The sequence below is a fragment of the Staurois parvus genome, unplaced genomic scaffold (assembly GCF_062004578.1).
Source record: "Staurois parvus isolate SC_StPar_1 unplaced genomic scaffold, SC_StPar_1.0 ptg000025l, whole genome shotgun sequence".
Classification (NCBI taxonomy): Eukaryota; Metazoa; Chordata; class Amphibia; order Anura; family Ranidae; genus Staurois; species Staurois parvus.
The window spans coordinates 25,036,097-25,061,598 of NW_028317821.1; the positions used below are offsets into that span (position 1 = coordinate 25,036,097).

At 39.9% G+C, this 25,502-nt stretch overlaps 1 protein-coding gene across 1 annotated transcript in view; it reads right to left on the bottom strand.

The window, feature by feature from the left end:
- Nucleotides 1-25,502, bottom strand: part of CEP290 (centrosomal protein 290) — a 239,857-nt gene that overhangs the window by 56,794 nt on the left and 157,561 nt on the right. The window contains exons 39-43 of the mRNA XM_089652468.1: nt 23,571-23,792; nt 20,424-20,549; nt 9,483-9,628; nt 7,990-8,145; nt 1,608-1,731 (exon numbers count right to left, since the gene is read on the bottom strand). Of these exons, the coding sequence (XP_089508594.1) occupies nt 1,608-1,731; nt 7,990-8,145; nt 9,483-9,628; nt 20,424-20,549; nt 23,571-23,792 (774 nt within the window). The remainder of the gene's footprint in view (nt 1-1,607; nt 1,732-7,989; nt 8,146-9,482; nt 9,629-20,423; nt 20,550-23,570; nt 23,793-25,502) is intronic.

Consider the following 25,502-nt stretch of genomic DNA (forward strand, 5'->3'; position numbering starts at 1 on the left):
GTAAACAAGGAAATGCCGGTTATCGGCAGTTCTCTCCTCAAACTGAGGAGAGGAGAGCCAGTAATCGGCATTCCTCAGAGGATACATCTACACTGATCATCAGGGCACTGATGATCAGTGTAGACCCATCAGTGCCACCTGTCAGTGCCCATCAATGCCACCTGTAAGTGCCCATCAGTGCACATCAATGCCACATATCAGTGCCTACCAGTGCACATCAATGCCACACATCACTGCCCATCGGAGCTGCCTTTCAGTGCCAGTCAGTGTCACCTATCAGTGCCAATCAGTGTCGTCTATCAGTGCCAATCAGTGCCACCTATCAGTGCCATATATAAGTGCTACCTTTCAGTGCCCATCAGTGATGCCTGTCAATGCCCATCAGCGCCACCTACCAGTGCCTCCTCATGAGTGCCGCCTATCAGTGCCCATCATTGCAGCCTCATTAGCACATATCATTGAAGGAGAAAAATTACTTATTTACACAATTTTATAGCAGAAACTAAGAAAAAAATTGGGTTTATTTTCAAAATTTTCAGACTTTTTTAGTTTGTTTAGCAAATAATAAAAGCCCCAGAGATGATTAAATACCACCAAAAGAAAGCTATAACTGTTTCAAAAAAACAATAGAAATGTTGTTTGGGTACAGTGTTGCATGACCAGGCAATTGTCATTCAAAGTGCGACAGCGCTGAAAGCTGAAAATTGGCCTGGGGAGGAAGGGGGTGAAAGTACCCAGTAGGCAAGTGGTTAAACTTGACACCACCCAACTGCACCAACGACCAAAACAAACCCTAGCAAAGGTGTGGTGGTCCTATTTACCAATATCTACTCAAGTCAAATGTAAAGGATGAAATACATGACTCGTAAAAAATAGACTGCCACTGTTTATGACAAAATTCATATATTTTATAAGTCTGGTCCCCATGGATTGAATCATATCTCCAAGTGAACGTTTATAGGTCTTTGTGGCATATATGAATTATTTATTTATTGGTATCAACATCCACCTGATTGATCCTTGTAACAAACCTCTTCCCTGACTTTCATTTCTCTCTCTCTCTCTCTCTCTCTTTTCATACCATACCATTTTATGAATATATCAATCCCAATTTGCAGAATTATTCGAGGAATTATACATTATTTTATAGTTCGTTTTTAAATCAATACTATTTCTGGGTATGTATTAATTTATAATTACTTTGTAGATTTACCTTGGTTTTGTAATATTTATCTTTTTTTGTTATGATGTATAACTCTTACTCTAGATGCAATACTAGATGTGATTGTACCTACATGATCTGTGTTCCTTTTTTCCCCCTATTTTATACTTAAATTTAATAAAATCTCATTGGGGGGAAAAAAAAAGTAATAAAAGAGATAACTATTAAGTTGCCAATCCAAACATCTTCAGAACACAGAATACTAGAAATGACCAGATATGACATATAAAATGAGTAGTATTTAAAATGAGGGTAATTCAGGATATTCTTGAAAGTAACCAAGGGGACTGAAAAGATAATCTTAACTTTCAAAAGATATAAAAAAAAGCAAATTAAATATCACGCAATTTATGTCAAAAAATGAAAAAAAAAACTGAATACTTACAGAAGGCCTGGACAGATTTTCCCTTGAGAGCTGATTTTCTAATGCGTGAAGCTTTTCTTGCAGGTATCGATTTTTTAAGTGCAGTTCATCTACTATGGAATCACGAGGTAATGCTTGCTTTGTTCTATGACCACATTCAAAAAAAAGAAAAAAAAATGCTTTAAAATCTTATTCTTTCTAGCTGCATTCAGTTAAAAATAATGTGAACGAAAATCGAGCGAGACTAAAGTTTATATGCTCTTTTAAACTTTCTCAGTTTAACAAATCCTTGAAAGGTCTAAGCCTGCTTGACAAAGCAAGTGCTGAAGAGCAGTACTTTCTTTCCTCCTTGTATATGTTACTTTGAAACAAGGTTAATAATAATAAATTTCCCAGCCTGCTTGCAAAGGTTAGATTTTCCCAACCAAATTATTACATTGTGCATCAGAGTGTAATGCCTCTAATTAGTTCAAGAATTGTTGGTACCCTCTATTCTTCAGACATTAACCTGGCAAATTAATTCCACTGATGCATTAAAGCTGTTATTCTTAAGCCCATTATAACAAGAAAGGTTGATTTTTCACAATGTGTCTAACGTGTGCAGTGACTTTATAGGACAGATTGATGGGAGGGTTATACAATATCAGAATGAACTGTGTGACATACGGCTAGCTATGGTAGATTTCATTAACTCATCTTATTTTTTAAATACATCTACAGTTTTTACAATAGAAGAAACCAGGATGTAGATGTCAACAGAGTCAATGATGGACTGTTAGCGTTACCAAACAGATTTTAAAGGAAAATTCCATAGGCTTGGAAGCAGCACAGGCCATAGGTTTGGTGACTGTAGCAAAATAAGCAGATAATTCTCATTTGGACTAATACCAATTCCTCACACCAATCTATCTTATCTACTCTTGTTATTACCAAGCCGCTAAGTATAGGTCAAGGTGATATTTTTAGAAATTATATTTGATTTCATATTCTGTCACCCATTTAAACCAAAGCTGAAGTCTCACTAAATCAGCGCAAAGAAAATGATTATATTTCTCCAAACCAGTCCATTAAGTCTCCAACCTATTATTTTTCAGGATGTCCTTGAGTCATGAATTTTTCAGAAGTTCTCAAAACCCTATCTAGCAAATGTTAAACTTTTCCAAAAAATGTAAGGTTACCAGATTTTCACAATCAATTTTGTGGACACCCTACTAAACACACCTAAGAAAACACACCCCTATTTGTAGCTACACCCACAAAATCACACCCCAAATTTTAACATGCCCTGAAACAACTGATCACAGACTTTTGGAACAAGAAGCATAACATTCAAGGTATAAAGAAAGTATGCTTGGGCACCATGAACAGAGGAATGATGCAGTGTGTGTAATGCACCGCAGCTAAATGTGGTCAGGAGTGAGTAACGCATACATTGCAAGGATTATTAGTAGGCAACCCACAGATTGCAGGAGTCAACAATAAATAATGCACAGGGTGCAGGGGTCAGGAGTTAGTAATGTAGAGATCAGGGGTCAGTAGTGTAGAGATCAGGGGTCAGTAGTGCACAGATCAGGGGTCATTAGTGCACAGAGTAAGGGGGTTAGGGGTAACTAATGCACAAAGAACAGAGAATCAGAAGCAAGTAACAGAGATAACAGAGGTCAGGTCAGCAGTAATGCAGAAAGTGTAGAGGTCAGAAGTAAGTAATGCAGAGAGGGCAGGGGTCAAGATTAAGTAACACACAGACTGCAGCAGTCAGACATAAGTAATGCACAGAAGGCATGGTCAGGAGTAAGTATTGTCGAGACAGCATTGACATAATTTTAGATGAGCAGTATTACAGAGAGTGCAGAAGTCAGGAGCAAGTAATGCAGTGAGAGCAAAGGTCAGGTCAGGAGTAAATACCACACAAAGTGTAGAGGTCAAGAGCAAGCAAGAGTTCAGGGGTCGGGAATAAGTAACACAAAGTTTAGAGGTTGAAGTACCACACAGAGTGCGGAGGTCAGAAGTAAGTAACGTACACTACGGCAACTAGATGTGAGTAAAGCAAGGAGAGAACAGGTCAGTAACACAGATAGAGCAGTGTTGAGGAGTAACAAACAGAAATCAGAGGCCAAGAGCAAGTAACAAAGAGACAGCAGAAGGCAGGAGTAAATAATGCATAGAAAGCATAAGTCTGGAGCAACGCAGAATGCAGGGGTCAGAAGTAAATAATGTACAGAGTGCAGAGGACTGATCATTCCAGAAAACAATTAAAATGATGTCAATGCAAAATTCTTTCCCTGTAGACTTTTGAGTAACAAGGGAAGTCTTTAACCTTCCAGTTACACTGCCACCTACAAGGGGAATGAACACTGGCAAATAAAAAAAAAAAAACAAACAAACTGTGGGTCGACCCAGGAAAGACCCTCCTACAATGAACATGCCTCAGTTTTTAGCAAAGCAATAACAAGAACATTATCATAAACAACGAACTCCAAGAAACTGATTTTTTGGTTAATCTAAAAATACTTTTTTCTTTCTCTTCTGTTGAGGGACACAGGAAGTCTTCAAATTTCAGAATGTTCAAAAAACGTCCAACTAATTGTTTGGTAACACATCAAATAGTTGCGTACAGGCCCAAGAAAACCTACAGAAAACTGGGAACCTGCTGCAGCTCCAAAGAGCCACCTGAAAGACCTTATGCAGAAACTGATCTCCTTTATAGAATGTATTAAGCATGTGAACAGAAGACCAGGTGGCAGCCTTGAAAATCTGGGAAAAAAAATTACTTCATTCCAAAAAGCTCAAGAAGCACTCATGGGTCTATTAGGGTACACCTTGGCAAGAAAGGATGGAACCCAGTTCTTGAGACCAGAGCCTTGGGTGATGGTCTGCCAACCCCCTGTACAAAGGTCTTAACTAAAGAGTGGACTGGGCCAGTGATCCCTAAACAAAAAGGGCAGAGATCTGCCCTTTCAAGTGCTGAGAGTAAAATGCTGGTCCAGACTAGAGATGTAAAATTTCTGGAAATTTTGAAGCCATGGGTAAAAAACCCCCCCAAAAAACTTATTTTCCTTATTTTTTCCAAAAAAAATATTTCCTCTCACAATATTTGCAATTCACAGCTTTGCTCTCAGCAGCAACTGCACTGTGGAAATGTTTCCAAACTCTAGATGTTGTTTTCACCATTTTACTGAGAGGAGGAAAAGAGAAAATTTCCGACCAGACTATAGGAAAACATTTTTCTGTGATGGAGAACATTTATAGAAATCATTTAAAGGTCATAAAGATAAACTAATTTGTCAGGCAAATATACCCTCTTATCTGTAAATTAAGGCCTGAGAGGCCCACTTGTAGGTGGCACAAGATGGAGACCACAAGCAAACTAAACTGAAACCGTTCCCCTGTTGTGCCCCCTAGTGGCAGAAATGCATATTTCTCTTGCTTGAGAACTGCATTGAGAAGTACAGTGTTACTTGAATTGTATTCCAGGATTTGCTTGCCTTCATCTGAGAGAACTTGCAATAATTTAGGACTTTAAATAAAAGCCTCAGAAATCTTTAATTAAGGTCTTCATATTATATAGTTTGAATACCATGTCAAAGATATATTATTTATCATTGTAAAAGAACATATTCAATACTCTTTTTTTTTTTTCTGTAAAAAAAAAACAAAGCAGCTTTAGAAACAAACTGAAAGAAATTTTTTTTTTTCAAATTTTTCCTTTTTATTCCAAGGCCTTCCACTCACTAGTCCATACCCAGCTGCAAGAAAGTAGAGAATTTATCCCACAAAGAAACTCTTGGATCGGAAGACCAATCACTCACACCAAGTAATGATAGAGCTTGTGAGAAGTCGACATCCTAGCTTTAATAATAGGAATCACAGACTAAAAAATGCTCCTGTCTCTCAGAACCTAGAAAGCCAGTGACTGTAAAGCAGTATGGCAAGTCAATCCTTGGCAAAAGATCCTGACAATCCAGAAGAGCCCATAGTTTGTCTGCCATGAATCGTAACAGTTTAGCATACCAAATCCACCTTGTCTGTGTATTGAGAATCACCGAAATACCCTCCATCTAGATCCTGCACACCAGAGAAGGAAGAATTTTTCTGTAGGGAAAAACATTAATCAGGGTGTACTTATACTATGAGTTGAACCTGACCAGGAGGCCCACATCACAGATCCTGGAGCACCTGTAGGTGTAAGGAGCCCTCCTCTGGTTCCAGGCACTGCCAGTGGAGATCTTCCTGCCAACTGTTTCTGCCCAAAATGTACACAGCAGAGAAGTCAGGAATGTAAAGTTCTTCTCAGAACAGAATTCAATCTACATTTCCTGCCACAGCAAGATGTCTGTATCCTAATGTACCTCCACCACTGTGGCCCCGTCGGACTGTATCCAGATTGGATGACCCTCAGACTCTAGATCTGTATTCCTGAGCCAATGAGCTAGAGACAACATGGTCCTCAGTGCCAAACTAATTAATCTGTCCAGGCACAGGAACGAGAGGTCCCACAATGACAAAATGTTGAGTTGTAGAGCTCATGAGAGAACCTGGATGAATAGAACTGACTCAAATGGCTTGTCAGTCCCATGCAAAAGGGGAGGAACTGGATGACTCATAGAACGGAGAGTCAAAATCTGAGACCAAAGAGTCTCAAGTTACTTTTGTGGTCTAGGAATATAGGAAGACATACCAAAAGATAAGTCAGTTTCACCAATGATTTCTAAAGGCTCAAAATCCATCCAAATCACTGTAACCTCTGGACAGTTACAGACATGTTGTCTAAAAGAGTATGTGATGACTGTTCTCTCAGTGGGAGGTCATCTAAGTATATGGGATAGCCAATACCTTGGTGAAGCCAGTACCTTGGTGAATAACTGTGGCACTTTTGCACATTTGGCAAATAGCGAGAGATTGGACACTTCCAGCAAACTGTCACAACAAACGGTTTTTGTTACAGCCATTTGTCCAATAAGCAAGGGATCAACCTCAGTAGTGGTTAGATCTCTTACAAAGGACTTCCATCAATTGAATGTTGGGTGGACCCTCCACAGAGAACAGGGCTTTTAGAAAGGGCTTCCAAATACTTATCAGTTGTGCATCTATCACCGGTATAATAAACATCACAGGGCATGGCCATATCCAGAACAGGAATGAGCTACTTCTGTACAAAATTCTCACCAAAGGGAAAGCGCTTCACAGCTAATTCTTGCCCTTTGGGAATGAGACACTTCTATACAAAAAGGGAAAGCACTTTTGCTGCTAACTTTTAACATAATGGTTACTGGAAAGCACACCACACAGGACCCAGTGCCTGAAGGTCACTTCCGAGTTATCCCATCAATGTCCAGTCCAGAGGGGTCTAGACGTGGTACTTCAAAAATTAAGCTGAGGGTGGCCATGCTGGATAGCTGCAATCAAAGTGACAAAGCTCCAGCGATGATGTAGAGGAGTCTTGAATAAAGAAAAAATCAAAGAAAAAAACAAGTGCTAGCATAAAATAGGTCAAGAAAAGACATCCATACTGCTAGGATGCAAGCAAAAATCTGCAGCATGCTGGAGGGGTTATCCTGGGCTGCCCTAAAGTTTATTTATTTTTGCCAGTGTCCGATCCTCCTGTGAGCTGCAGCATAACCCAAAGCTCACATTCTAATGTTTACAGCATAAAGTTTGAAATTAATCTGGCCTTGTATGAACAACATACAATATAATAATTAGTAATTAATTGATTTAATATTACACCATGTAGCCTAGAATTCAGTATGGTTTCTTTTATATACCTAAGAAATGCTATCATGTTATCATAAACATTTTTAATAAAGCCATAGCTGTAAAAGAACAGTAAAAATACTGACCTTCACTGATGACCACACTGCCAAAACACCACTGCAATTCTAAAAACCTCTGAAATTTGCAAGGAACCAACATGTCTACGAATGTCAATCTCCTGCATGCCCTGACCTGCTGATCTCTTCCCATTACATGATACAAGAGGGATGTGGGGATCAAAAGGAAGAACAAGTGATATCGTAACTCCTGAAAGTGTCAGTTTCCTGCAGACTTCTCTGGAAAATTATGTAGGATCAAAGCAACATTCAGTGGCACAGGCAGCAGAAACCATGAGTATTTCCAGATCTTTTTCAGATATGGGTCAATTTAAAAAGTTAACTATAGCAACAGGGTTGCTGAAAGCTTTAGAATAAGCTATCCATTTAGCTGTAAGTTCAGAAAATAGAAGCACTGCACACATCCAAGGCTGGATTAGCAAAAGTTAATGTCTGTCTGGAAAGTCCATTCTCACATTTTGTACAAAACCCAGAGTTTTCTTGAATACATATAAAAGCAAATCTAATAGCTCCACACAACAGGAGGTAAAACAGAACACTTCCCTTGTTTGGTGTAATCCAATGATACATACTTCATGTAAGCAATCTCATTTTCCAATTCATTATTTTTTTTTCTGAGTTCTTCAATCTCTCTTTCAGATTCTACTGTTCTGGCCCCAACTACTTGATCCACAGTAACCCCACGAGATTTCAGTTTCTTTTGCAGTATTAATTTTTCCTGGTCAGCTCTAGAATTGAAAATACAATTGTATCATCACATGGCATCATTATCTCAAACAGATTTAAAATAAAAAAAACTCATGCTTTACAAGCAGATGAACGTTTCCATTCTTAATAACAAAGCCTCATACAAAGCGTGTACTGGTGTCAAAACCTCCTTAAAAAAGGAAGCCAGTGAAAGAACAACACTGTGGCCATCATAATCATACATAACAATATAATAACATAAAATCAGCTCCAACAATTGAGTGAATATGCTGGCTTTATTTTGTATAGAGAATCTGACTCTCATCCACACTTTGTACAAGGTATTGTTTGTGAGAATGGGGACAGACCCAAAAAAGTAAGTCAGTTTAGTAACACCTTGCTAAAGACTAAGGCCAGGATTGACCAAAACATGTCTGTTGTTGATGTCCTTTTTATCTGACATACTGCCACAAAGTTTAAAGTTGAGCTTCAGGAATTCAGCCACTCTTTATGGCCCCATGCATACTCCACAGGCAGTGTACACTAAAATAAAAATGGTAGATGGAAGTAAAAGAGGTTTTTTTGATAGAACAGTCTATGCGTTTCTCTTCTAACAAAAATAGGATATCTAGCAATTTTTATTTTTTTCAGTTTAGTTCCGCTTTACACTAGCCATTTTCCTGCCACACAATTTTGTATGTGAATGAATAAAACAGCACTGGGATGTCAGATATTTAAGAATGCTAAATTTCACACTGTAAGATCCTGAACATAAGTATTAGGGATACGTCCTGTTTTCATAAAAATAAGACTGCTTGAATTCCTTCTTGAAGCAACATGGCGGAGTCCCCACTTCCCCCAGACTTTCTGTAAACAGCATATGAACTGCTTGTGTTTACAGTGCACAAATGCTCAGATAAGTGATCCTTATGATTTTGGTGGTTCAGTTTTACCAGATTTTCATAGCAGATGATACTGCATGTTTGATTTCCAGTTATAACTGTGGGTACAATTCTTAGTAGTAACACAGATTAGATCATAAACCCAGGACTTTCAGGAATTATTAGGCTCAGATAGAATGAAGAAATAGCGGATTTACGTTTTAACTTGGAACTCCTCTCTGATATACGCTCATATTTTATATACCTTCTGCATGTTCTACGGTACTACTTTTCTATTTATGTAGTACAGATGAGTATATAAAGGGGATGAAATAGCAACAAGCTGCTTTTCTTCACCTGGGGGGGGATATACTACCTATAAAGAATTATTTCTACACATTGAGGTCATACAGAACACTTCAAAGTGACGCACTGTGGACAAAACGAATATGGTCCCTAAAGCAAAATGAGCTTTGTGTCTTGCCTGAAAAACTCACTTGGAATATAGCTCTTTCAGGGTTGTCAGCTGTTTTGTCAGAGACTCTGCTTCTTTTTCTTTATCACGTAGTTTGCTGCGCATTCCTTCTAATTTAGATTGCCACTTTTTGCCTTCTTCCCACCTAATTATCTCTTCTTTAGAGCCCTGCAAATTGAAAACATAATTATAGTTATAGTCACTGAACAATTTTACTTATGTTAGATATAAGGGTTCTTAATGCTGTATAGATTGAGTTACAGAACACCAGCAAACTCTGCTAGACAGGAGTGATAATATCTACATCTCCTGTCATAACAGTAGCTGTTAAGTGAAGTATTACTGCCACCTACAAAGAGGTAAAGACTTTATATTGGCTGGCCTATTTAAACAGTCTGTTACCCCAACATTTTTCGTAGTTTTCCTGTGTCAATTGTACTATGTATATGTGTTAAAAAGTTTTTTCTCCACCTTTCCAAGCCTCTTATGCAGCTAGAAGTACAGTAATCACTTATAAAAAAAAAAAAGGAAAAAAATGTTTATATATATATATATATATAAATTAATATTACAGGGCTCAAATTTCAAGTCCTGAGCTACTAGCCAGGCCTTCAGAGTTACTCACCACCTGTGGACTGAAGCAGCATGGTGAAGGGTGCACTAACTGGGAGTTCCACTAGAGATTTATCCTGTTTCACTGATCCTGGGGAATACCTGCCCATGATTCACCAACTTTGCCTCCGCTCTATACCTCCACTCAGTATCTGGCGATGTCACCTCCCAAGAAATCCACCAGCGCCAGCGGTAAGCTGGACAGGGTTTGCCATGAAGAAAGAGATGCGACTGGGGAAGATGGCGTCGCATCGTCTGCCGAATCTGACCACTCCGGTGAAGGTGCTGAAAGCGATTTCCACCTTTGAGAGTACCCCAACATCTAAAATCAAGGAAGTGAAGGTGGATATATCATTCATATGCCAAAACTTCCAAAAACCGAGAGAGAGGGTTGCAGAGACTGAACGCCATATAAGCCACATGGAAGACGACATCGCGCCATTATAGGTCTCCATTGAACGGTTACAACATCAAGTCCACTCTCTCCTACAAAAACAGGACGATATGGAAACACAAGCTTCAACGCTGCAATCTCCAGTTTGTGTGACTCCGAGGGTGTAGAAGGCACTAACAATCCATCATTCCTGGAGAACCTACTCACTACCACCTATGGCAGACAGGCCTTCTCTACCTCTTTTGTACTACAACGAGCCCACCGCCTGGCTGCAAGACCACCACCTACTGGGGTTCCCCCCAGCACCTTCAGTGCCAAATTTCTGAATTTCAGAGATCGTGATACCATCCTCCGCCTCACCCGGGAGAAGGTCAATATCCCCTTCGACAATGTAAATGTGGTGGTGTTCCCTGACTTCTCCGTGGAGGTTCACCGGCGCTGGGCCCAATTCACCAAAGCCAAACGCCAACTACGGATAAAAAACGGCCAGGTTACAAGTAGTGGGCAATGACAAAGTGCATTACTTTGAAGATTCCTAGGCAGTCTTTGAGTGGCTGGAACGTCAAGATATGGCAGGCCCTGCACCAGCCTGAAGCCGTTCCATGATGCCTGCACCGGAGCCTTTCCAAAGTGTACAGCAAGTCCTTCCTGCTAGCTGTATTGGATATCCACATTACAGTCCTTCGCTACACCAGGTCCCATGAGTCTCCTTCCCTCCTGCCCTCTCCTGTCTCTCCCATTCCCCCCGATCTCCCTGCCCCTGGTTTGTGACTTCTTTTTATTTCTCCCCCCACCCCCCCTTTTTTTTGTACCACATCCTTTGGTGAACACGGACATTGATTTCTTCCTTGAATTTTCTTACCCAATGCAACATACTCCCCCCTCTATTTGGAGACCCTGGGAAACTTCCCAGTCGGATGTCAATGGATTCATTCCCCCCCACCCCCATTTTCCCCTTCATTTTCATGCACCTCATGCCCGTGTGCTTTTCAGCAATTGATTGCTCCTCCAGCAGCTGAAGCACTGCTGGGATTTGGATTACTCGTCAGGTCCCTCTTTGTAATTCAAGAACTGTTTCCCTGGCCAGCCTACACTTCAGTTTGTCCACCGCAACACCAGGTGTATAGTTTTTTGCTATACGATACAGTTTTTTTCTCCTGTTTTTTTTTTCTGGTTCTTTTTGTTTTTTTTACATTTTTATTGATTTGAGCTCTTTAAACGGAGTGTCCCTCCACACGGAGGCACCTTACTATTCCTGTACGATGATGCCTAGAATACCACAATCTAGGCCTCCTACACTTACGGACTGCCTCCCTGTGTTCCTAATTTACTCACATGAACTGCTAATTCTCCAATTGCTATTGTCATATTTGTGATGCTTATATTGTTATCTCCTATTGTTACTGATACCCAAGTCTCTTCTGATCTGATCGTATCTTTATGCAACCTTTATGTTATTATGGCCTCATAAAATTTTCTAACATTGAATGTTAGAGGGTTGCGTGCAAAACCTAAACGCACTGCAATCTTGAACCACCTTAAATCTCAACGGACAGATGTATCTATCCTAGTGGAAATGTATCTTACTGGCCAGATGCAACTAACCCTTATAAAACCCTGGATAGGCTGGTATACCAGGACCCTTATACATCTCACTCCCGAGGGGTTACAATTCTTATTGCAAAAACAGTACAGTTCCAGCTTTTGTCGCTACGATCAAATCAGCAGGGCAGGTACCTTTCCTTGAATGCCATGATTGGTGGCATAGATGTGCTGTTGTTAGTGTATTATGTCCCTCTACCATTTCAATTTTCTGTGTTGCATGATGGTTTGGCCTTTATGCCCCAATACCCCCTATATGGCTGGGCGACTTTAATATGGTCATAGATTTCTCTCTTGACAAAGTGGGTCCCCATCCTCCTTCTCCCACCTCATCTTCCTTCACTAGATTTGGTAGACTCCTGGCTGAATTTGGAATTTGAAGCGACATAAGTGTTTTCTGCCTCACACTCCACCATATCACGGATCGATTATATCCCTAAGTCTAAATCTTTGCTCCCAAATCTAGGTGATGTGGGCTTTGGTGCCTGTGTAATGTCTGATTATTCCTCCTACTGGGTGACCATCCATCTACAAAGTTCCTTCATTTGCTCGTATGCGGAGGCTGAACCCTTTTTGGTTGTCTGCTCTCCCTGAAATGGAGACCATACAGCAGGAATGGGTATTCTTTTTCCAGTCCAATCAGGGTTCAGCCTCAACTGGGGTGGTTTGAGAATCATATAAACTCCATGCTAGACTGATTTTGTTGACCTACATCTCCAGATACAAAGCATCCTCTAAATTGGTGATCCAACAGGCTGAAGAACATTCATTAACTTTAGAAAGTAACTTCCAAGTGAACCCCTCTGGGGACGCTGCTTCCCTGGTTAAGATGTAAACCTGCTTACTTAATCATCTTCACTTTGAGGACCAAACACCAAATTTTCATTTGTAAACAAAGGGTATTTGAACATGGGGAGAGAGCTGGCAAATTTCTTGCTTACCTGCCTCATCTAGACCACAAACCACCGGTGGTAGTGACTCTACAAAACACATTAGGCCAATGACTCATTGACCCTGACCTTGTAACAGCAGAATTTCAAACCTTTTTCACTAACCTCTACTCTTCTTCTACTCAATATGCCTTTGAAGACCTGATCTCCTTTTTACAAACAATTTCATTTCTCTCCCTCACTCCCTCTCAGGTCAACTGACCTGATAACTACCCTGATAACCACCAATGATATACAGTAGATAAAGCTCTCGCACACCTTGAACACTCTAAAGCTCCTGGATCACACAGAGTCCCCTTGGAATTCTTCCATCTTCCATGAGGGAAGCTATGATAGTACTTATACCCAAACCTTGTAAGGATCTCTTATTCCACAAATCCTACCGCCCCATCTCTCTCCTACAATTAGATGTAAAAATCCTAGCTAAAATCTTGGCCCTGTGCCTTAAAAAATGATTCTTACCTTAATCCATTTGGATCAAATTGGCTTTATGCTCAGCAAAAACACAACTTTCAACCGTAGGCGTCTATTTATGAATTTGCAGGCCTTACACAATTTTGTTGGTTCCTGCATAGTGGTCAGCGTGGATTCTGCCAAGGCCTTTGATTCAGATGAATGGGAATATCTATGGGAATGCCTACGCCGGTATGGTTTTGGTCCACATTTCATTAAAAGGCTTCAACTTCTATATCAGGCCCCAGTGGCCTGGATCCAGGTTAATTGGTACGGTCTCCAACCTACTCCCCCTCTCAAGAGGTACTCGCCAGGGGTGTCCACTCTCCCCGTTATTATATGCCCTAGCAGTAGAACCACTGGCAATTGCCCTTAGGACCTCATCCTCACGTTAGAGGTCTTCGACTTGCAAATCTAGTTAACACAATTATCCTTTGTGCTGATGACATGCTACTGTATCTGGAAGATGCAGGGCTCTCTTTACTAGCAGCACTGTACCTTATCACTGACTTTGGGACATATTCAGGATTACAAATTACAAACTCCTCTTACAAGCCTTAACCAGTGCTCTGCTGGACACTGATAGAAGTCACAAGACTGCTGTAATCACTGATGAGAAAAGGTATTTAGCAGTTTATATTTACTAAAATGATTGCATTTATATGTTCTGTGTACTGTGGGAGACCAGATATAGTGAACGCAGGGTCATGGGATTAGTAACACTTTGAGGGACACAGGGTCAGAAGGAATTCCAAACCTCTAAGATATCCTGCCACCTTCAGGAAAGTTGGACACTGGCAACTAAAAAAATGTTGAACAGGCAGTAAAAACTATCACACTCCCATCATGCTTCAGTTTTGTGGAAAAGCAGTAGTGGGAGTGATCAAAAGACAGAGGGGTGGGAACGGTGATCCTTACTGAAATCAAGTATAAGGATTTTAAGGCAAGTAAAATATCTCATTTTAATCATTGTTCATTAAGGAAGAGGGAATGAAGTACAATGTCCCGGATAAGGTGGAAGAAACCACCCTAGGGAGAAAGGATTATTTAGGCCTCTAGAAAATCTTGTCTCTTGGAAACACAAGAAAAGCTTCCTTGCAGGACAAGCAGGTCAACTCGTAAACCAGTTTCACCAAGATGATGGCAATGAGAAAGGCCACCATGTGAGTGGGGATAAAGTGAAGGATAGGCTGATAGGTTCTAATGGTGATTTTTGAAAAACCACAGAACCAGACTGAGTCCCTGGGAGTCAAAGGTGGATATATAGGCAGGACTATGTGAGCAACCCCCGTATGAAGACCTTTACAAAAGAATGAGAGGCAGTCTTTGAAAAAGAACTACTAAAGATCTGACCCTTGATAGCACTCAAGATTATCATTGATCCAGACCAGACTGCCAAAAAGCTAGCATGGGCCTCACAAAGTAGGTCCTGTGATGCAATTTCTGTGCCTTCAAGTGTGATGGCAGAACTTGCAAGATGTGGATTTCCTAGTTTTCAGGAACATTAGAATACCAGGTTTAAGCTGGCCATAGATGGATAGAATTTTTAGCAAACATTCTTAGGAAACTTTGTATGAAAATTAATTCCAATGTCATTTGGAATCCTTTGTTTGCTTTTGATTTTGGAATAAATGGATTTTACTAAGTGAAAACCACATACACTGATAGAAATTTGTCCGTTCGAGAAAACTTTTCTCGTCATTGCGGCCGAAAGCAAACGTTAATTTGACTCACTAATGATCAAAAAACAAAAAAACTTTTTTTGAACTTGGCCCTAAGATGACATCAGAAGAAAAAAAATCCAGTAATACAGATAGTACTGAACATCCAGTGTTTTAAAACTTTGCTACTAAATATTTTTTCAAAAATACAGATAAGAATGGTTTTATTTTTTCTAATAGTTGCCATCATCCTATGTGTAGCCAAGGCATTCTTAAAGGGCAGTTTGTCCATTTTAAGTGTAACTGTTAGAACATAAATGACTATGGTATCTGGTTGGCCCAAGTCAAGACTCTGGTTCCTTACTGGTGATTTACAGTATATATGCCTGCTGTTGCACTGTCTGACTGAATCTGGATTGGGTAACCACGAAGTTGAGAGGTCCAGTATTGATGGGACAATTGAATCACTCCTTACTCCTGGATGTTGATCGAGAGATGAGCTTTCTCCAGTGACCAAGTCCCTTGCACCATAAGGGTGTCCTGGACTCCTCCCTGATCTGTCAAGCTGGCATCAATTGTGAGGATCCTCCACACCATTGGCTTGTGAGCCACCAAGCCAGGGATAGTATAGTCCTCAGTGTGTCACAGTCTGGATCTGAACCTGCGACTTCTGTGGTGTGGTGTTGAACAGCTATTATCTCTAATTATCTATTGTTTTCTGGTGAACCTTGAACTCTTTGCTCCTCCCATGAACTTCTTTAGTTCATGGGAGGTATACTTGTGGTATACTTGGATTTTGCAAAAGTATTTGACACAGTTCCCCACACATGGCTAATGTGTAAGGTAAAGTCTACAGGCATGGAAAAATCCATATGTAAATGGGTAGAAAACTGGCTAAAAGATCGTATTCAAAGAGTAGTGGTTAATGATTCATACTCTGAATGGTCTAGGGTTGTCAGTGATGTACTCCAAGGTTCAGTGTTGGGACCCTTACTTTTTAATATATTTATAAACGATATAGGGTCTGGGATTAAAAATCCAATTTCAGTCTTTGCAGATGACAGCATGCTATGCAGTGAAATAACGTCCTTACAGGACGTCTTCAACTTACAAGCTGACCTCAATGCACTGGTTGATTGAGCAACTATGTTGCAAATGAGGTTTAATGCTGATACATGTAAAGTTATGCACTTGAGGGCTAAGAATATGCATGCATCATACATACTAGGGGGAGTACAACTGGGGGAATCAATGTTGGAGAAGGATCTGGGAGTTCTGGTAGATAACAAGCCTAATAATAGCATGCAATGCCAAGCTGCAGTTTCTAACGCAAGCAAAATCCTCTCTTGTATTAAAGAGGTATAGACTCCAAAGAAAGAGATATCATGCTACCCCTGTACAAATCATTAGTAATACCTCATCTGGAATATGATGTTCAGTTTTGGGCACCAATTCACAAAAAGAACATTGGGGAACTGGAGAAAGTACAGAGAAGGACAAAGGAGATCAGCTATGAGGAAAGAGAAACTGAATTTATTCTCTCTAGAGAAGAGGAGATTAAGGGGGGATATGATCAACATGTATATATACATCAGTGGTTCATATAGTGAACTCAGTGTAGAGCTATTCACCCTGAGATCATCACATCACAGAGGACAAGGGGGGCATTCTTTACATCTGGAGGAAAAGAAATTTAATTTCCAAACACGGAAAGGTTGCTTCACAGTGAGAGCTGTGAAAATGTGGAATAGACTCCTTCAAGAGTTGGTTCTGGCCAGCTCAGTGGATTGCTTTAATAAAAGCCTGGATTCTTTCTTAGATACACAGAATATAATTGAATACTAACATTTATAGGTAAAGTTGATCCAGGAAATATCTGATTGCCTCTCAGAGGATCAGGAAGGAATTTTATTCCCTGCAGGAGCAAATTGGATCATGCTTTGCAGGGTTTTTTTTGCCTTCCTCTGGATCAACTGTGGGTATAGGATTATAACTTTTTTTTTTAATGGTTGAACTGGATGGGCTTTTGTCTTTTTTCAGCCAGACTAACTATGTAACTATGCAAGTCAAGTCATGTCTCTGCACTTTCTGATTGCTAGATTATTGTGCTCTTTCCAGCTGATATTTTGCTCCTTTGTGTACCTTCAACCATTTGCTATTGACCTTTGAGCTGTTCCTTGACTACTTCAATAACAAGAACAACCACGCTACCATTGATGCTTATAGACAAATTGTAATCTAAAAACCTAAATAAGTTTGCTGCTGAGCACAGATGCATGTTCCCACACCAGAATAGACCAATTAGGCAAAGAAAATGCTGCGATACCTTCTGTGATAAGTATTACACTACCTTAATGATACTTAAACTAACATCAAACAATATTTTCACCCATATTATTGTCCAGATGTTACACTTTTTTGTCCCACTTAGCCGAAATATTGAGTTACAGAAGGCTCAGGAAAAGCAGAACCCTTGACTAAGCAGTGTCTAGAAGGATATTGAGATATTCCAAGTGATGGATCAGTTCCAGCACTGACTTCTGAAGTTTCAGGATTCAACTAACCTTTGGAGAATCTGAACAGTTTGGTGGATATTGACTAAGTTTTTGCCGCCTGTTTTATCCAGGTATCCCAAATTTAGAACATCTTGTGAGGGTAGCAATGCTAGAACAGGAGTCAGCACCTTGGTGAAAACTCAAGGTGCAGTGGACAACCCAAAGGGGACAACAGACTGGTAGTGTACCATGTCCACAGCAAGGAAGCATTGATGTGCCTGAAAGATGTTACATACAGGTATCCTTTCTTGATGTCTACTAAGGCTAGAAAGTATCTTGAAAAGAGGTTTTGGGGAAAGTTGTCCTAGTTAATCAAGTAACAATACGGCATTTCAAAGGGTATTGTACAAAGTGTAGATAATCAAAAATAGTCCAATAAGCCATCTGCAGTAAACTAGAACCTGGTATGCTGGTATTGCTCTTTGCATAGCCTTATTGATAAAGTCCATTGCACTTGTCCAACCTCTGTACATACCTTCCTGGGATTAGAAAGAGGGACAATTTTAGCACAATGTACAGTATATACGCAAAGGCGACATCCCTGCCATGCCATTCATTACTTGGACCATAAGGAATTAATATGTGAAAAGGACAATTAGTTAAAGCCTAAAGTGTATTTTTCACCCTTGCTTTTTCTTTATCGTAGTTTTTTTAAATTAAAACAATAATCATTTAAAGCTGGATGAAAGGTTTAATGCACTATAACATTTTTGGTAGTTATTTTAAAGAGATATACAGTATCTCACAGAACTGAGTATACCCCTCACATTTTTGTAAATATTTTATTCTATCTTTTCATGTGACAACACGTAAGAAATGACACTTTGCAAAATGTAAAGTAGTGAGTGTACAGCTTGTACAACAGTATAAATGTCCCCTCAAAATAACTCAACACACAGCCATTAATGTGTAAACCACTGGCAACAAAAGTGAGTACACCCCTGAGTGAAAATGCCCAAAGTGGGCCCAAAGTCTCAATATTTTGTGTGGCCACCATTATTTTCCAGCACTACCTTAACCCTCTTGGGCATGGAGTTCACCAGAGCTTCACAGGTTGCCACTGGAGTCCTCTTCTACTCCTCCATGACATCACAGAGCTGGTGGATGTTAGAGACCTTGTGTTCCTCCACCTTCCGTTTGAGGATGCCCCACAGATGCTCAATAGGGTTTAGGTCTGGAGACATGCTTGGCCAGTCCATCACCTTTACCCTCAGCTTCTTTAGCAAGGCAGTGGTTGTCTTGGAGTTGTGTTTGGGGTCGTTGTCATGTTGGAATACTGCCCTGCAGCCCAGTCTCCAAAGGGAGGGGATCATGTTCTGCTTTAGTATGTCACAGTACATGTTGGCATTCATGGTTCCCTCAATGAACTGTAGCTCCCCAGTGCCGGCAGCACTCATGCAGCCCCAGACCATGACACTCCCACCACCATGCTTGACTGTAGGTAAGTCACACTTGTCTTTGTACTCCTCACCTGGTTGTCGCCACAAGCTTGACACCATCTGAACCAAATAAGTTGATCCTGGTCTCATCAGACCACAGGACATGGTTCTAATAATCCATGTCCGTAGTCTGCTTGTCTTCAGCAAACTGTTTGCGGGCTTTCTTGTGCATCATCTTTAGAAGAGGCTTCCTTCTGGGAGGACAGCCATGCAGACCAATTTGAGGCAGTGTGCGACGCATGGTCTGAGCACTGGCAGGCTGACCCCCCACCTCTTCAACTTCTGCAGCAATGCTGGCAGCACCCATATGTCTACTTCCCAAAGACAACCTCTGGATATGATGCTGAGCACGTGCACTCAACTTCTTTGGTTGACCGTGGCAATGCCTGTTCTGAGTGGAACCTGTCCTGTTAAACCGCTGTATGGTCTTGGCCACCGTGCTGCAGCTCAGTTTCAGGGTCTTGGCAATCTTCTTATAGCCTAGGCCATCTTTATGTAGAACAAAAATTCTTTTTTTCAGATCCTCAGAGTTCTTTGCCATGAGGTGCCATGTTGAACTTTCAGTGACCAGTATGAGAGAGTGAGAGCGATGACACCAAATTTAACACACCTGCTCCTCATTCACACCTGAGATCTTGTAACACTAGCGAGTCACATGACACTGGGGAGGGAAAATGGCTACTTGGGCCCAATTTGGACATTTTCACTTAGGGGTGTACTCACTTTTGTTGCCAGCAGTTTAGACATTAATGGATGTGTGTTGAGTTATTTTGAGAGGACAGCAAATTTACACTGTTATACAAGCTGTACACTCACTACTTTACATTGTAGCAAAGTGTCATTTCTTACGTGTTGTCACATGAAAAGATATAAAATATTTACAAAAATGTGTGGAGTGTACTCACTTCTGTGAGATACTGTACATATTAAACAAAATGCAGGACAACTAAGGATGAAAAAACAAAAGAAATTCCCTTCAAATAACACCAAGTTGAATGCCACGTCCTTAGTCCCCATTAGGACAGAAGCTTATTGCTTTGACCTAAAGTGAAAGAACTGGAATTTTCAGTTACAGTAATAAGGCTCCGTAAGACAGAAGGCATACTTGTGTCTATTTTCTGCTGCAGAGGCTAACAGGGAACCCTACTGATCACAGAAAAATGACACTTCCCCTTTAAAAGCACCAAGTGATATCCCATGACAAGTATTACATACAGCTTTATTTCTAGATTAAGCAGGAATAAACTGGTAATGATGCGGTCACTAAATAATAGTCATGTAGACACTCTAATCACACCTTATCTTCTCGTGCAGGTTTTCTTTCAGCTTCTTCACTTTTCTTCTCCAACTCCAGTTCAAGCTTTTTAGTTTTCTTCTGAAGCTCATCTATCATGCTCTGTTTACTATCCAGATCAGACTTGCTCTAAAAAGATATGGATATTTAAAATGTTAGCTATAATCCCGTTAAAAGAGTAACATTTACATAAAGTAATGAGCGCTAAAGGATGTTTTTAATGGGATTCTATAATCAACAGTGAGAATTTTAGATTAACATGTAAACATAACCTTTGAATGAGCATTGCTTCATAGCTATTTTTGCAGTAAACATTTTGCACTTCACAGAGCCTGTTAATAAGAGCAGTGATGTACTGTAACTCATAACAGCCAGAGAGATTTTAGTTTAATATCAGCTGGCGGTAGCCATAACAATGAAAAGTGAACTGTGATTGCTTTGCATGGATTACTCTAGGGGTTTCGAAATGCTACCTCTGCTGAAGAGAATATAGTAAAACATGCTCAGGATTATCTTTGTTTTGCCGGTTCGCTACATCTTTTTTTAAGCAAGGCTGACCATACAGCCAGGCTGCCAATACAGGTGTCCCCTTCACGCTTCATGTTAGAAATAGATTTTGGGTGGACAGTGCTTTAGGCTTCACTAGCTTTGTTAATCTAAACTCATTAAAGCAAGTCACAAAAGAGAACCATGAAATCTACAGTTAGATGGATTTTCAGAGATAGGTTTGAGATGCTTTTGAACTTAAATTTAACAATTTCCTTGGTGATTTAATTATTAAATCACCAAGGAAATTGTTAAATTTAAGTTCAAAAGCATCTCAAACATATCTCTGAAAATCCATCTAACTGTACATTTCATGGTAAATTCCTTTGTTTCACCTATGGTTCGCAAACATTCCAATAGTGTTGTAAATTGGTTAAATCATCCATAAACCAAAATTGTAAAAAAAAAAATACATAATAAAATTTGTTTTATTCTATTACAACCCCTGCTGTGATTGTAGGGGCATACAGTAGCTATTCAAAGTATGTATTCAATTTTATACCCCTACAATCACAGCAGGGGTTGTAATAGAATAAAACAAATTTTATTAAGTATTTTTTTTTTTACAATTTTGGTTTATGGATGATTTAACCAATTTACAATACTCTTGGAATGTTTGCGAATCATAGGTAAAACAAAGGAATTTACCATGGAGTCTATTCAAAGTAAAGGGAAATCACTTCTTGAAACATATTTAAAACCAAAAGAAAACATGTTATATAATGCTTCTTGCTAGTCTTTAGTTGTGGCGGCCGCATTTGCTTTTTTTTTTTTCAGATTATTTTCCTTTATTTAATCCTGAAAATAACACACTTCCAGGTCTCTTCATGTCTACACTCATGGCTGTCACACAGGCTGGGTTATGTCTGCCTTTGTCCATCCCCATTTTGCAGTGGATTGATGAGACTAGTAGTTTACATAAAAAACAAATAAAGATATTTGTGCTATCTTTTTTAAGCTCACAGAAAGTGACAAGGACACTGCACATATGGAAAGCTCAACATGTACTTTCTGTACTTGTTGAAAACGACAACCTTGACCTGAAAATTTAAAACTAATGCAGCTCCCACATCTAATGCCTGATAAGCTGCAATATATTACATTTTTGTTTTCAGGTTTAGATATGCTTTAAATAGCTGTCAACAAAATAGGTATTCCTAGGGAAGGATTTCCCCTATTTTCCTGATCCAGTGACAACTGTAAAACATTTGGCATTTTCATTGTTTTCTGTCCCAGTGACCATAGTCTCAAGGAGAAAGAGTGAGTGGGTGAAACTCAACAGTTGAAACAGATGGCACAGAGGTCTTAGCTGTTCCACACTCTAGCCAAACTGAAAAAAAACAAACATTAAAGTGGTTGTAAACCTCAGACATGAACAGGGAGAGACTGACCATTTGGAAACTCGGGCACTGCCTGAGGGCCCGGGGTCAGTAGGGGGCCCCATGAGATGCCCCTGGTACCTTTTTCATAGGCTTTTTTGAGTTTGGGCAAGGACACAGGGGCCCCATGATCCCCTATTGCCCGGGGGCCCCATTAATTGTCAGTCTGCCCCTGGACATGAAATATAAACAAAGCATATCCCTTTAAAGTGTGCCCACGTCTCAATCCAGAGCACTAAGTGTCATTTTCGTCTGCTGTCTAGTTCCTCTGCAATCTGCATGAGTCAATTCTGACAAGTTTTCCTGACACCAAGAGAAAAATGGTAATGGGAAGGGCAGAGCCTAAGCACTGTTCCTGTATGCAGTGGGAAGGGTTTGTGTACCTTCCCTCCAATCAGCTCTCAGAACTCTCCCCAATGAGTGTAACGTCAGCTCTCTGCCCCCCTGCTTTTCAGAGCTGAGAGATCCTTTGTAAATTCTGCAATTTGAATGGAAGTAGGGGACAGATGACTGTGAATAGGCAGCTACAACTTATGTAGGAGGATTTGTTTCATCTCTGTGTGTCACCTGAGGCCAGTCACTTCACTGGGTATATGTAAGGGTTTACTACCACTTTAAAGTATACTATTTAGAAGCCAGACTATTGTAGAACTTCCATATCAAATTGGCAGACCTGCTACAACATCACAATTTGCTGCCCTGACTTGGGCAAATATTATTATTATTTGTTTTCCAACAAACATAGTAAATTGCCCTTTTGAAAAACAAATTATTTCTAATTGAACACAGAGTTTTCAGCATGCTGAACACTCATTGCAACCAATGAAACAGTGAACCAAGCAATACCAGCTGCAGAACAGTCCAAAATCTGAGCCACGGGTGGCAATGTCAGCTTTATGTGACTTGACAAAAGTAAATTTGAAGATCGACTTAGTCTGGTGGAAAAATTTTTGCTGAACCGTGAGTGTATTCTATGAGATGCAATCTATGTTCAGGTAGTCAGGCAGTCACAGGTGAATACAATAGACATCAGTGGAGATTCCCCACACACAGCCCCTTCCTCATAGCCCATAAATGAGAGAAATCTAACAGTATATGACTAGCTTTACATACACTGCCGGATTTTCTCTCAAGATACAGACTTGCTAGATTTATTGCCACCAATTAATGTTGCCATGACTCTGCTAAACCAGCAGACAATGTAAAGGAACGGTATGATATGTACCTGTATGCTGTTCATCAAACGTTTCACTCTTTTTTTCAGTTCCTCGTTTTCCTTATCTACTTCATCTTTTTCCTTCTGCAGCTTATTAAGGGTTTTCTGCTTTGTTCGCAACTCTTGGTTTAGGTTTTCAAGGTCTTCGGTGAGGTTATTCTCTCTAGCCTTGCTAGTTTTTAGGGCCTCTTTAAGCTTTAGTTGTAGCTCATTTAAATCTTCAATCCTTGCCTGTAACGATAATATCATGTCTCTTCACAATTAAATTTGCCTACTTAAAATACCACAAAGGAATTAGGTTTCGGATTAAAACTCTGTAATCAGCTTTTAAGTTAAGAAAGGATAATGTAACAATTTTCATTTGCAACCAACCCAAGCACCAGGGGACATCATTTGCAAGGAGATGCTTAATGAGAGAATTTGCTTCGAATGAATTATTTAACTCTTGTATCCACACAACGAATATCAATAAAACAAGCCAGACTACACAGGTTACTCAAATGCTTTCCATGTTAGCTCACCTCACTCTACCTTATTGATTCAAAGATCAATACCATGTCAAGTGGCAAAATAATATATAAATACCAAGTGGGATCATTGCATCATTTCCAAAAATGCCAATAGGAAACTGGCTGTGTGTAAATAGTGCACAAGTTAAAAGAAAATACTAATTTTACTATTAGACTGTAAATATAATCTACTAAATTCTCGGTAGTGTAAAATAAATTAAACTCCCACATGGACAGTGAGATCTCTTGGTAAACACCAATAAAAGTGGTGGGTATCTCAAAGGAAAAGCACCCAAAGATAAGACGTGATCTGAAGAGGTCTTCCCTGAACTATCAGTTTGTGAAGTGGTACTGTGTTTGGAAAACTAGCTGTAATGTGACCAAGCTTCAGGTACTGATTTCACCTGTAGTCCACCTGTAGTGATGCCTGCTAGCCTTTTCTAATACTGGTGTGCAATCAGTCATACAGAGTTGTACTCTAGTCATCTTATCGTTTCCAAATATTTGGACCTTAAAAATTATAAAATTTACACTTGGATCTCACAGTTGTCCACAAGAGGCTTGCTGTAAAATAGGCCCCCTGTGATCCATTGAAATTAAACCAAGATTTCACTTGAACTAAACAAATGAATGTTGTGTCAAGATATGGTCACCACAGTAATTAGCTGAGTGCTACTCTGAGGTTGAATACAGCCCTCTGGTATTCACAAAGAAGCTTCAGTCCTATCACATCATACCTGCATTTCTATATCTCTGTAGGAAATGACCTACAGTCATGTGAAAAATTAAAGGATAAGTACAGCTATAGCAACAGGTTACATGTGACACACATATTTAGGGTATAACGTAAAAATGTTACTATGCACCAGCCCTCTCAACCCATGAGTTGCCCCATGGCACAACTGGTGGGAGTTCTTCTTAGTTTCTTTAATATATAAATATTAATATGGTATGGGGTTAAAGGGGACCTGTCAGTAACCAAATGTTTGCATGTATAAATGCCTTAGAGACAATTACAAGGGACTAAAATGTGAGACAAGAATATGTGTGTACACAGCCTAGAACACTACTGCACAGGCACCAAGACTCATATAGTTGTGTCACCTTCTGAAAGCAGATGCTGAACCTGGATGATACCTAAATGAAGACGGCACTGGAAGGTAAACAATAATGCAAGTGTATAACACAAAATATCTAGTGATATGATCCTACCAGTATCTGATGGTGAAATAATATACAGTGACAATGTAAGAAAATAAATAAATCCTGTAAATTCGTGAGAACACAGCCCAACTCCACAATCCCCCCTATCCACAATTGAGGGACCAAGCAATCTCAAATACAGTAGTGCAAAAGAGTAAAAGTGAATCCCCTACCAGGGGGATACAAAACCTATCAAAAAGTGATAAGTGCCAAACAAACACACTTAACC